This window comes from Hippocampus guttulatus, chromosome 19 (genome assembly GCF_054856545.1).
Source record: "Hippocampus guttulatus isolate MCC_2025c chromosome 19, RoL_Hgut_1.0, whole genome shotgun sequence".
NCBI classification, from domain to species: Eukaryota; Metazoa; Chordata; class Actinopteri; order Syngnathiformes; family Syngnathidae; genus Hippocampus; species Hippocampus guttulatus.
The window spans coordinates 9,572,518-9,584,820 of NC_141279.1; the positions used below are offsets into that span (position 1 = coordinate 9,572,518).

At 49.9% G+C, this 12,303-nt stretch overlaps 1 protein-coding gene across 1 annotated transcript in view; it reads right to left on the minus strand.

Moving 5' to 3' along the window:
• myo1d (myosin 1D) overlaps window positions 1–12,303 on the minus strand; it is a 23,310-nt gene continuing 11,007 nt past the window's right edge. Inside the window, exons 14-22 of the mRNA XM_086099221.1 lie at window positions 12,070–12,202; window positions 11,599–11,765; window positions 10,696–10,903; window positions 8,773–8,996; window positions 8,055–8,193; window positions 7,558–7,662; window positions 7,357–7,470; window positions 5,779–5,933; window positions 1–1,695 (exon numbers count right to left, since the gene is read on the minus strand). Coding sequence (XP_085955347.1) covers window positions 1,539–1,695; window positions 5,779–5,933; window positions 7,357–7,470; window positions 7,558–7,662; window positions 8,055–8,193; window positions 8,773–8,996; window positions 10,696–10,903; window positions 11,599–11,765; window positions 12,070–12,202 — 1,402 coding nt within the window. The 3' untranslated portion in view covers window positions 1–1,538. The remainder of the gene's footprint in view (window positions 1,696–5,778; window positions 5,934–7,356; window positions 7,471–7,557; window positions 7,663–8,054; window positions 8,194–8,772; window positions 8,997–10,695; window positions 10,904–11,598; window positions 11,766–12,069; window positions 12,203–12,303) is intronic.

A 12,303-nucleotide genomic window follows, 5' to 3' on the forward strand; every position in this document is an offset into this window, starting at 1 on the left:
TGCATATAAAGTACTGCATGTACGGTTTATTTATTGCTATGAGAATATGACAAATACAGAAAGGATATCAAATGAGGCACATCTGACTGCATGTAAATACCACCAAATAAATAATGGGGAATGACGGAATTTTGGCGCACACGCGATGGAAAACCAACGACGGGTACTTGGCACACGTGCAACATGGGAGTCATTTCAAGTGCACATCTTGTTACGGTTCCAGTGGCACCTTGACTTACAAGTGTCCCGGCTTGGGAGTGATTGAGTCACTTTAGCTGGACCGGAGTGATACAAAAAATAAAATGGAGATTTGAAGTGATGCCCGCCCATGTGGGCAAGGAGAGCCCCACCCACAAATGGATGCTGCTGCTGGCCACAACTCAACGCCCTGACTCAGACTAATGGGCCAATCTGATCCCATTGGCAAGGCCACGCCCCTTGAAGGCATACAGCCAACGCACAAACAGTCCAGTTTGTTTGCTAATGGAGTACAGTTAGTTGGCAGATATCACCCGATTTTTAGGTCTTTCGGGACCCGACAATAATAGTCCACTTGGAATGTGTGCGTGTCGCCGCTTCGATTTTGAGACTTTTAGGGAGGGGCAGAATGAAGTAAGAAGCAGACGAGGGCGTAAGGAGAATAGGAAAGGAGAAAGGAACTAATGAGGAAGGAAGTCCTCCTTTTCCCCTTCTTGGCGTGACTGTGTGCAAGTCGCTCCCGAGGCCGAGCGCGGAATATCGGGCTAACGAGCGGCTCGGGGACTCGAGCGCACTCGCCGCTTGGGCACCGCACCGCTGGACACAAACCACGACGACCTTTGGCTCACACTTCACTTTGTCACACAACATGACGGGTGTGTCCGCGTGTGCGTGTGCGGCTCCTTTAGGTCTTAAGTCCATTGGCATCTGTTAGCATGCCGGCTAACGCGGACTGACATAAAAAACATCTGATTCGACTGAGGTTCCCTTCATTACAGCGCACTCGCGTGTATTCATTTTATCCATCCATTTATGAAAAAAAATAAAATAAAAAATAATAATTATACTGTTTGGCTTGTCGGGTTTATGCGACATTTCAGAGCAGAACCTTTAGGGTGCGAAGTCCCCTCGTAATCTTTATGAACAGACGTATTTTTGCCTGGATGGAAAAGTCACATCATCGTGCAATTTTTAAAATTAATTTAATTAAATTGTGGGCGTGGTCAACACAGCCCAACTAAAAAGTCAAGAAACACCTTTGGCATGGACAACCATTAATAATTAACATTTTTTAAACATCCTTCACAAACATAAAAGTCATTCAACTTATTCTTGGATTAACAACAAAAAGAGAACAATATTGCACAAAGCAAAAAAAAAAGCGAGGGTGGGGAGAGGAACATCACTTTGGTGGATGATCCAGCAGTGCGAACTTTTTAACGCTGCGATTGGACGATTCAGTAAAACCCCACACAGAACAGAGAAAAGCAGTCCATCACCTTTCCGGTCTGCTGAGGGCATCGTCGTGGTTGTTGCCGCCGCCCGCCACTCAGCGCCTTTCAGTTGGCGGGGACGGCCAGCACGTAGCCGGCGCGGCTCTTGGTGAAGTCGGGCTGCGATTGGTTGATTTTGGGCTCCACCACCACCGTGCACTTCCGGCCTTTCATGCTGCAGTGGATGGGACTGTTGACGTTCACCTGCAGCTTCCTGCGCTCGCTGCCACACACGGATACATTCATTAAGGGCAAAACGTACACAAATCATTGACAGCTAAACTTGCGCTAGCTTGACATGTCTCCGGTCCGCCAACGGGCTGCTGGTGGAACGGCGGGCAGCCAACATCGATTTGATTCACGTTAATATTTTGTTATGGCGGTTTATTATTTTTTTAAATGCACTTTGTTTTATCCGAGGTTGTTTGTTTGTTGTTTTTTTTAAATTACTTTAAATCCGATTGAGTTGTGATGAGTTGGTTGGAGTTAGATGATACGGCCCTGAAGAAAAAAATTGGTCCCGCTCATCTGGAAGCATGTGACGCCCTCCTTGAAACTGAAAGTAGCCCGCTCGCTAGCAAAAACAAATCGGCCTTTCCACTCCCAGATAAACTGGGGACAAGTCATCACCTGATGACGGCAACTTGTTACGCAATCACAACAAGTCAGTCAGTCAGTCAGACACACACACACACACACACACAATTCAATCATGAACATAAACACGCTGCCCACATCGCACGCCTCCGCATGCAGCTTCAGTTGGAGCGGAGGGGAGAAGTCAGTGCTGGTTGCCGTGGCAACCTCCCCAAGCCCACCTCCTCCATCTGTCATGGCCGCCAGCCAAAGGTACTTTTGTGATTGTGTGGGCGTGTCTTGCCGAAATGCCAGAGGCATGCTGCGCTTGGCGCGAAGGGCAAACACTGACGATTAGACACACACAAAGCGGTCGCGAAATAGAGAACGCAATAAAATCACATTGCGTCGATAAACAGAATTTGGGGGGAATTTTTAAGGTTGCGGGATGATCCTTCTTTCCCTGCAGGCACGTGTGAGCTGCTCTGACCTCCCCCAAGGCAAACTTTGAGAGGCCAGTGACCCCTCTCAAACCGAAAAATCTTTTTTTTTTCTTTCCACCATTGGCGGGTAACGGCCCGCTTGCGCTTGTTGTTGCGACTTTGCAGCGTGAGCTCACATTTCACAGCTTCACAACAACATTTGATGAGGACCGACAGTTTCCCCCGTAGAAGTCTCTCACACAGCAAGCAACGAGGCACACGGTCACCACGAGCGGACCGAGTGGGATGTGAGCGGCTCGCTTGTCTCCAAGGCCGATCAAAAGGTTATAATCCCAGTGAAGGATTAACTGCTCAATTTCCGGATTATCCTGCATGGGTTTGATCAATGCACATCTAATTAGCATGCGCATTTCGACAGTGCACTTCGCGCCCTTCTGATAAAAAGGGCACGTGAAGGAGAAAAATGCTAATTAGAACCGCTGCTCCTTGTTATTCACGCATCTGTGCGGAGTGAGCACAAAACAGCGGAAAGAGCGGATTGGCAAATTCAAGTTTCCCAGGGAGGTATTTTGTGGTTCGTGTAAAGCTTTTCATGTTGGCTAACAATTGGCGCCCGATTTGTTTTTTTCCCTGTGGGTAAGTTGCGATTACATTTGTGACGGAGGAGCTACTTCAGGCTTCCTTTGCTTGCGGTGCCATCAAAGTTTTTTTTTTTTTGTCTTTTTAAAATCATGCGAGTCCTTCCGCCACCTTTGGCAGCACACTTGTAGAGAGGAAAACAGCAGCAGGTGATGTTTTTTTGATGAGCATCATTGGCTTACTATGTTATTCATGCATCACAGAGGCCGCTCACATGTTGGCTCCTCAACCTGCTCCATATGTCTGCAGTGACTTCAGTCACGTTTAAACAACAGTCAGTCCAAAGAGGGGCAATAAAAGGCTGACGCGTGTCGCCCCCCCCCCCCCCCCCCCCAGGGGGCCGCGCTCACGACATGCGGACATTGACTGTCCAGCTTCCCGCGGGACGGCGGGCGAATAGCGCCCACCAATAACAGCTGTTGCCGGGAATCCGCACATGCGGCGCTCAAAGAAATGGGCCGCCTCAGCGGATGAGTGGGAGGTGAGGCGGAACCGGAAACGTAGAAAAAGCGGCGGCAGCTGTCTATCGACGGTCGCGTTCTGCAGATGCCGCAGGCGGGGGTGTGGAACGAGCATTGAAAAAAAACAACTTTGCTCGAAGAATACCGTTGATAGCTTCATGCTAACGTGTGATGGAAAATGACATTGGCTGGCTAACAATTAGGATGGATATTCATACTGGCGTCTATTTTATTTTTTTTTATCCATCGCAAAATTATTGCAGATTATCAACCAATCACAATCACACCTACGGACAATTCTTCAATTGATTGGGAGGGAGCTGGAAGACCAGGAAAGGTCGTCGGAGGAGAGAGAAAGACGGAGGGACGGAGGCACGAAGGAGGTCGCTGCCACGTAGCACGGCAAAGGTGTCGAACAGGATGGATGGCGCTGAGGAAACGAGGTCATCAGGCAAGTGCGACACGGAAAGAGCGAGGACGGATCCACCGGAGAGGTGGCCAGTGATAAAGCTAATCATGCTGACAGTGGCAGGCGAGGAAGGGGGGGGGGGTGCCCAATTTCAAAGACACCTGGAAACTGTTCGAGATTTCACACACACAAAAACATCGTCCCAGTCTGCAAAAATGCAGGCGGCCTACGGGCGTATGAATGGATCGCTTACCGATCAGACAAACGTGGAAGCAGCTGTCGCTATGGCAACTGCATCCGCAGCGCCCCAGAAAGGAAACGAGAGACAAGGGGGGGAGAAGGAAAACAAAAGAGCAAGACCAGGAATGTCAGGTGGAAAACAGAAGAGGAGAATCGGCGCAGTTGGTGGGTGAGGAAAGAAAAGGGGGATGGGGTAAGGGGGCAGGAGTGAGGGAGCGGCATGGATTAGGGAAAAGGGGGGACGTGTTGAGAGGAAGGGGGGGTGAGGGAAAAGACAATTTGAGACAAATGGGGGAGGGGAGGAAGATGAGAAGAAAACATGGAAGCAAATTCAAGAGAGAGAAGGACTGAAGACCAAGTGACGGAAGAGGACAGAAAAGGAAGAGCGTCTGAGGAATCAAGTAAATGAGGAAAGTATGGAACCAACGGGGGGCCGGGGGGGGGGGGGGGAGAAGGGCAAGAGCAGAGGAGGTATAGAAAGAAAAGAGAGTAAATAAGAAGTGAGAAGGATGGAAGGATGTGCGCTACAGGGGCGAGGAAAAGATGGAAAAGGAAATATAGAATGGAGGCAAGGGGGAGGAGGGACAATGAGGGCAGGAAGGTGGGGCCAAAGCAAAGAGGAGAGAAGGAGGGATGCCACAAAGACAAACGAGTGCAGTCAGGACGAAAACAATTTGATTCAGCACAAAGTGTTGTGACCTTGACGAGGAGAGCACGTCAGCCCCCCCCCCCCCGTGTCCGTCTCTCGCTCGTTGTGGTGCAGGCTGAAATGCACGTTGACACGCTCGCTTCCCAGGGGGGAGCTGGCGTACTCCCGTTTTCAATGGTTTCGTACGCTTCTGCGGCAAAGACGCAACACAGACCGCGGCAAAAACGGTTTGGCCGACTCTAACCTCTGCGCCCCAATGCTTCAGTTGTTCTTTTTCGAAACGCACAGAAAAAAAAAGAAAAGGAGACAACAGCGGTGGCTGCTTGTGCTCTAAAAATAGTCGCCAGCAGCAGCGCGGCATTAAATATTTCATCTCTTCCTCAGCAATGAAACTGGGGAGGGCGGGGGAAGGGGGAGACAAGTGAGGCTGAGGTGGGCTCGGCTGGGGGGCGCCAAAGACGAGCGAGATGCGGGTCGTTTCAAAAACATGGAGGAAGCCGAAGCTCCTTTTTTGTTGTTGTTGTTTTTGTTTAAGAAGAGATGACTGAGTTTGCTTAATGAAGCACGCCTCTGGATCTCTGTTGCTTTTTACACGATGGTAAACAAACAACAACAATTTAGCGACAAAAGGGAGTGTGGGGGTCCGTTGGTCTTTGAAGGACACGTGAAGGATAATCCCGTGTGTGGCGACAAAAAAATAAATAAAATCAAGTGTGTCACAGTGACGGATGAGCCGGCGTGAAACGCCATTCATCAGTTCTAGCTGCAAATATTTGATTTTCACCGAGGACAATATCACCAAAGCTAGAATTGTTAAGGTATGCTGACGTCACGCTAAGAGAATGCGACTTTTGCGAAGAGGAAACGGGAGCGCTGGGGCCAGTTTTACCTCTTGAAGTGGCTGAGGAGGGCGCCGACCAGCTCACCGATGCGGCTCTCGTTGGCGGGCACCAGGCCCTGCAGGCACACCACCAGGTCCCGGCTGTCCTTGGTATGGAAAACCACCAGCTGGTCCTTGCCCGGAGACACGCTCATGCCCGTCACCTGCCACACATCAACACGCATGTCAATCGAAAATGACAGAGGGGGGGGCAAAATGGCCGACAAAGTGAGCTTCTACGTTTTATCGTGTTGCGCTGCCGGTGTTAGCGTCCAGTGAGAGGAATGATGCGGTGAAGATGGCTCGACTGTCAAACTGAGTCGGGAAGGAGAAAATAATCCATCAAAGTCAAAGCGGATCAAGATTTATTGAGGCGCCTCGCCTGGGGCAGCAGTCAATTGTTCTTTTAATCAAAAGCAGCAGGACCAGAACAATTAGTTTGACTTTTATGTATCTTTAAAGACGCTGGCAGAGAAGGAAGGAAGATAAGCGGCTTCGACCTTCTGCTGTTGACAAGGGAGTTTTTCCAGTCGCTTCGTTCGGATATGTCGCCGCTCGAGACCCCATTGCAACACCCCTGTTCACGGCCCCCCATTTACTGCATTTTGTCGGTTTAATTGTCGGGCAGCCTGCTGCTAACGACACTTTCTGATTTGTTTTCTAGCCTTGATCCACTAAATCACTTTTGATCCGCCGAATGAAGCCTCAGCGGCCACTCGTCTGTCCCGCCATCTGTTCAATTGCCTGATGTGTAAACTAAAAAAAAAAAACAACAACAACAATTTTCTTTGGCTTCTGCACGCCCCTAAGCTAAAATGGCCGCACAGAAGCTACGGGAGGGCGAAAGGTAGAAAAAGGAAGCGGAGGAGATGAATGGCTCTCTTCGGGAAACAGAAGGTGGAAGAGAAGCGCCGCCACACATCAGCTGATCCGCTCCGTCGCCATGACGACGCCGTCTCCTGGGAGGTTGGCATGACAATGGCGGGAAGGGAGCGGAGACGGCGCGGGATCAGGTGGAGATGGTTATCGGAAGTGGGGGGGAAAGTAAGTTCCAAAGTAGCTGATGCCGAGTTGTTGCGCAATGGATGTCATTTTTGCACAGGTGTTAGCCGAGCAGTAGATGCTAATGTCCCCCCCTCATTTTAGCTTTCATGAATTGCTCTCTTCTTCTATAGACCTTTTCATCAGGATGTCACGTGGACTTCCAGGTGGGAAAAAAATGCCACTCTGTCATTACACATCTTTTGTCATCGTTCAGTTCATGTCAGCAGTCGTCAATATTGAACGCTAGCTCATAAAAACTCTTGCCTATCGTGCCCCCCACCTCCCAATGCCATCTGTCGCGACTCTGCGGTGTCTCGATGCGACCGCAGCGGCGTCGGCTGTCTCCTGGCTCTTAGTTTCCCTCCCGCCAGGTTAAAACCTCAGTCCTAAGACCCCTCAAATCTCAAGGAAAAGGCTAGCGCCGACTATGTCACCGCATTGACCAACAGCCACATCCCAAGTCATCTGAAGCAGCTTTTTCAGCTTTGTGAGTGGCCCAAATCTGCCCGAGGGCTGACAAATGCTGAAATGAAAGCGTCTTACGTTGTAAAGCGGGATGCTCTTCATGGGCTTGTACTGCTTGAGAGGGTCCATTTTATACAAGTGGCGGTCGGTGATGAGCACAACTCGGTCCTCCGCCTTGTGGAAGTGGTTGATCTGGAAACACGGCAAGCAGTTAGTCATTCGAGTCGGTTTGGCGGCAAAAGCAAATACGGTGGCAGAGGTGGTGTATTTGGCCGCCACCTTGCGTACGTTGCACGCAAACAAGACCCGCATGAATTTGTCTCTGCGCTGCAACTCGCTGGAGACCAACGTGAAGGACGCCGTGCTGTCGGGGCTGTCTCGCTTCTGGAAAAAGGGAGACAAGAAAGGCGTGGCATTTTTCAGCTCCATGACCTCAAGTCAACAGATTCACGGTTGCTCGATAGAAATGCGCATGTCCTTGCTTCCTTTGAATGACAGCGACGTTAGCAAGTGAATGCTAACGGCGTGGGCAAACTCACTGGAGGCCCAGATTTTACGAATAAAACTGACACATAAGACAATAATTCTTTGCGTCTTACATTCAAATTATTTGAGCAGCAAAACATTTCATCTTTCTCAAAGTGACGGCGGTTCACGTGCACAATCGAAAGTGCTGTCTTTACAGAGATAAAAGAAGCTTTGCTCAGTTTTCAGCGCTTTTTTTTTCATTGCTGTAACCGGTTTTCAATGTATTGATGTTTCGTCCAACTGTTTACCAGGTAGTTTCCTTCCCAGGCGCGCTGTAGTCCCAGGTCGACCCTGTGGCCCTTCAGGGCCTCCAGGCAGGCCACCTTGGCTCTCACCTGCAGAGTCTCCTCTGCATTCAGGCCTTTGATTAGCGTCCATGCCCACCACCTTGCAGAAGGGAAAATGATGGGCAGGGGGGAAGAAAGAAAATACAAACGCCTTATTAGAGAGGGGGAAAATCGACCCGAGTGGACTCCTCCATCATCTCCGGCGGGGCAAAGTTCTCGCTGTGCAGACTGCTGTCAGGATCAAAGGAAGCGATGGGTTTTTGGAGGATGCGGAGAATAAAAGAAAAAAAACAACAAACGGTCCCAGTGTTAGTCGAAGGAAACATGCTTCAAAGGGCCGCATCTGGAAAAAGAAACGAGACCCGGGGCCTTGTCAGCCTGCAGCGGTTCATGGGTCAACTCCGCGGCTGCCATCTTTGGAAAAACACCGGCTGAGAAGCCACACTGGCTGGCTGCACTTGGAATGAATATTTGAAATCACAAGCAAAAAGCTCAACAGGGGCAGGTGTGTGCACACTATTGTACTCAAGGACCGCGTTTGTGTTTTAAGACCAGATGAAATCGTTTGAAGTAAGAAATTTGAGGAAAAAAATTGTGTGATGACAAATGCTCAAGGGAGCAGTCCGTAATGTGTGCCCCCCGTGCCTGACGTTGCGCATCCTCATCCTGGCGCGTGTACCTGTTGTAGATGCTCCTGAGCGAATCCTCAAACTTGCGCAGAAGTTTGGGCGGCGTGGGCCACTTGACGTGGCGGCCGCGGTCCTTCATGGAGCGCACGTTGCAGAAGCGGCGGTTCAGCTCGTGGATGTACGACTTGACCTTGTAGTGGCGGTAGGCCTGCAGGATGACCAGGGCGGCCCTCATGCGCCGGTACCGGATGCGGGCGATGGTGCCCCTCCACACCTGGAGACGCCGCCGCCGAAAAAAAATCCCATCTATCGTAAGCCCATCTATCGCGTTTTAGCAAGTTTTATAAGTTGAAGCTATGTGATTATGTGTGATTTTTTTTTTCTGGTGTCCATCAATTATCTGTAGGGCTTATTCTCACAAGGGTCAAGGGTGTGCTGGAGCTGTCGACTATTTGTACTTAAGTCAAGCGTGGGAGTACTTCGGGGTGTGTGTGCGTGAGACAAAAAGTAGCAGATGAAATTAACAACAGTTAACCGCAGCATCCGGTGCACAGTCATGATGGAGATGATGAATATTTCACGCGGCGCGGGTAGCTGGCGGCAAGGAGGAGGCACATTTCCAGCACATGCATAATAATAATGCGCAGAAGGTGGTTTTCACCTGATGAGCTCGCCGCCATAATTGGAGAAGAGGATCGTGTGTCATGCCACAGCACAAGTCGCCAACGGCCAATTTGTCTCATTCTCGTTCATTGTCATTTATCTTGGCGTGATGAGTTCCGCCGCACTGACAAGTGGAAATTCATTTTTCTGATTTTAATACCTCTGCCAAGGAGGCTTTGCTCTGCGTACATGACAAACTCCTCTCCGGATTTCTAAATGAGACATTATGCGTTTGTTTGATCATTTTAAAAACTTCCAGGATGTCTTGACAACAAGTCTGCGGTATGCGCTCATCAAAATACTCCGAGGTTCTCCAAGAATTTTTTTTTTTATTAGTGATCTTGGTTCGTTTTAGTGGTAGCAAAAAAGAAAAGCAAATTTCAGGGAGAACAGATTAATTTCATTCCAATTCATTTCAACGGGCTCACAGAACGAATTCAGCTCATCAGTTAAGATGCCACTGCATTAAAAGTGGACAGAACAAAGCCTTGGGGGAGGTCTGGGCCCCCTAGACCAGCAGAGACCGGTGCTAGCTCGTGCCTGTAGCATTCGCGATGACGTGGCGTCTGCATGAGTGGGAATTGAAAGGCTGCTGCACTGCGCTTATCCGAGCGGATCACTAATTAGAGCCAAGCGCTGTGGGAAGTGCGAGGGGGAGGAGCGGGAGGTCAATTGAAGGGGAGGAGGAATCAAATAAAAGAGCATCAAGTCACAATAAATCACATCGCCGCTGACACGGCATAAAGAAATAAAATTCATGTTCTCATTAAGGTGGGGGTTCGGTGGCGTTCCCTTACGCTGGACACGACTTCTCAATCTACTGGATGAAGACGCCATTTGAAAAGACAACGAGGGGACATCAAAAGAGTCTTGGCCACACTGACAGCTGATGCCCTCGGAGCGCAGAACAGAGAGAAAAGCTTTGGAAAGCAATTCAGGCGGCGGGGGAGGAGAATTCCCGAGGGGAATCTTTGGTCTCGCTGCTTTGACAGGCACACACTTACTGGGATGTGCGGTCCGATGCGATGGAATTTATGAAATATTCATTTGGTCACGTGGGAAGGAAACGAAGGGGCGCTCATGTCAGTGGGGCTTTTTTTTTTTTTTCCTGATGTGAATGGGAATGCGCCTCCAGAGTGGAATGCTGGATGGTCTATCGCTGCGAGCACTCTGACATCACTCTGCCAGATGTCTTGTTTTTTTTGCTGAAATATTTGCCGAAAAACCGAATAACGGGTCGCGATTCCTGATTTGTTGTGAACGCCTGAGGCTATCGATACGTTTTCCTGAGGGAACCTCGGCGCGCTCACCTTCTGCAGGAAGATGACGATCCTCTGGAGCATCTCGGAGCGCTGCTCCTCCAGGCTAAAAAGCGTGCGCGGCGTGCGCACAAACACTTTGGTCTTCCCGTAGGCCACGTCGTCGTCAAAGCGGCAGCCCTGCAGGAGCCGCTTGACAGCCTCCTTGTCCGAGGGAAGGTCGTGGTTGGGCCACGTGAACTCCGAGATCATTTTATACCTGTGGGGTGGGACGTACGTTTCGGAATATTGCGCTACGAATTTCATCGTGTCATGACTGCTGAGAGTAAAGAGGAAGAGGGAGCACGCTTTGTAAAGTCACGGTTGCCCTGAGGATGTTGTATACTTTCAAAACAAAAGCAACTTGTCAGGAATTGAAATGGGTTCTACTTTCATGCAATAAATCACAAAATCCGAATTAAAAAAATGCCCAAGTAAGCTACATTTAGGGTACAAATTACTGCCAAAATATTGCTGTTGCTTGGATACAAATAGTTAAGAGTAGTGCGCCGTGAAAAAAAGGGGCAGGGGGCCCAAGATAAGCATTAAGGCCTGTAAAAATGCCCCATAATGTTCCGTCCGGGAGACAGCATAGGCAAATGTCATTTAGTCAGCCTGAGCCAGCGCATTTCCGGTGCTTGTGTGACTGATCGCGGCTCATTCAGAACTGCCTGGAGTCCACATCAGCCCAACGGTGACATCACTTGACACCGCAATCAAACTCGGTGGCCCGTGACCATCTTGCAAACATCCGACACGTCGTTTCCTCGACATTTGGCGCACTGAGTCAGCGATGTACAAGATGTGACCTAATGCTACGTGGCCAGTGGGTGAGCGAGGGCAAGGACAACAACAAGCGTGCTTATGGGTCACTGTTAAAGCAGTCGCAGCGTGCATCGTTCATGCGTTCGGTACCTCTGCAGGAATCTCGGGTACGTCTGTCTGTAGGCGAAGCCGGCGCGGCGCACTCGTACGTTCTCCAGTAGGCCCAGGTACTCCACCTGGTGGCGGCAACGCTCGTGCTCGAAGAGCAGCGGCGACTTGACGTCGTTGGGCTTGATGCAGCGTACGTAGTAGGGCTCCTGCAGAGCGCGGGAGAAAGATGGAAGGCGTTGTGGCACTTGGGTTTCACTCTTTATGTTGCGCACCCGCCGGCAATAGTAAAAAAAAAAAAAAAAAAAAGCAAGCTTTAAGTCTTTAAGTGTATAGAAAACTGGAGCAATTGTATTTTCTGTGTACATGCATGAGACTTTAGGAGGCGGGGCTTGGTGGGAATGTCGGACGTGAGTGGTGGCTGCCCGCAGGAAACTACGGCTCCCCTTTCCCACATGCCAAGGCATTGAATTATCCCGAGACGGCTGGCATTTTACACGAGTGAGTCATCACCTTGCTCGCCAGGTTCTCTACTAAGGAGATCATGGAGTTTTTGAAGAGCGTGGCGGCAGTGAGCGGCCGCTTGGTGACCTCTGTGATGCTCAGCTTGCCCTCGGGCCACATGGCCTTCAGCACAGGGTTGGTACTGGACACATGAAACGAAAATGGACAATGCTCAATGTGACTATTTTTCAGATTTTTTTTTTCCCTTGGAACTTGATTATTGGCAGGGTTATATGGCCTAAA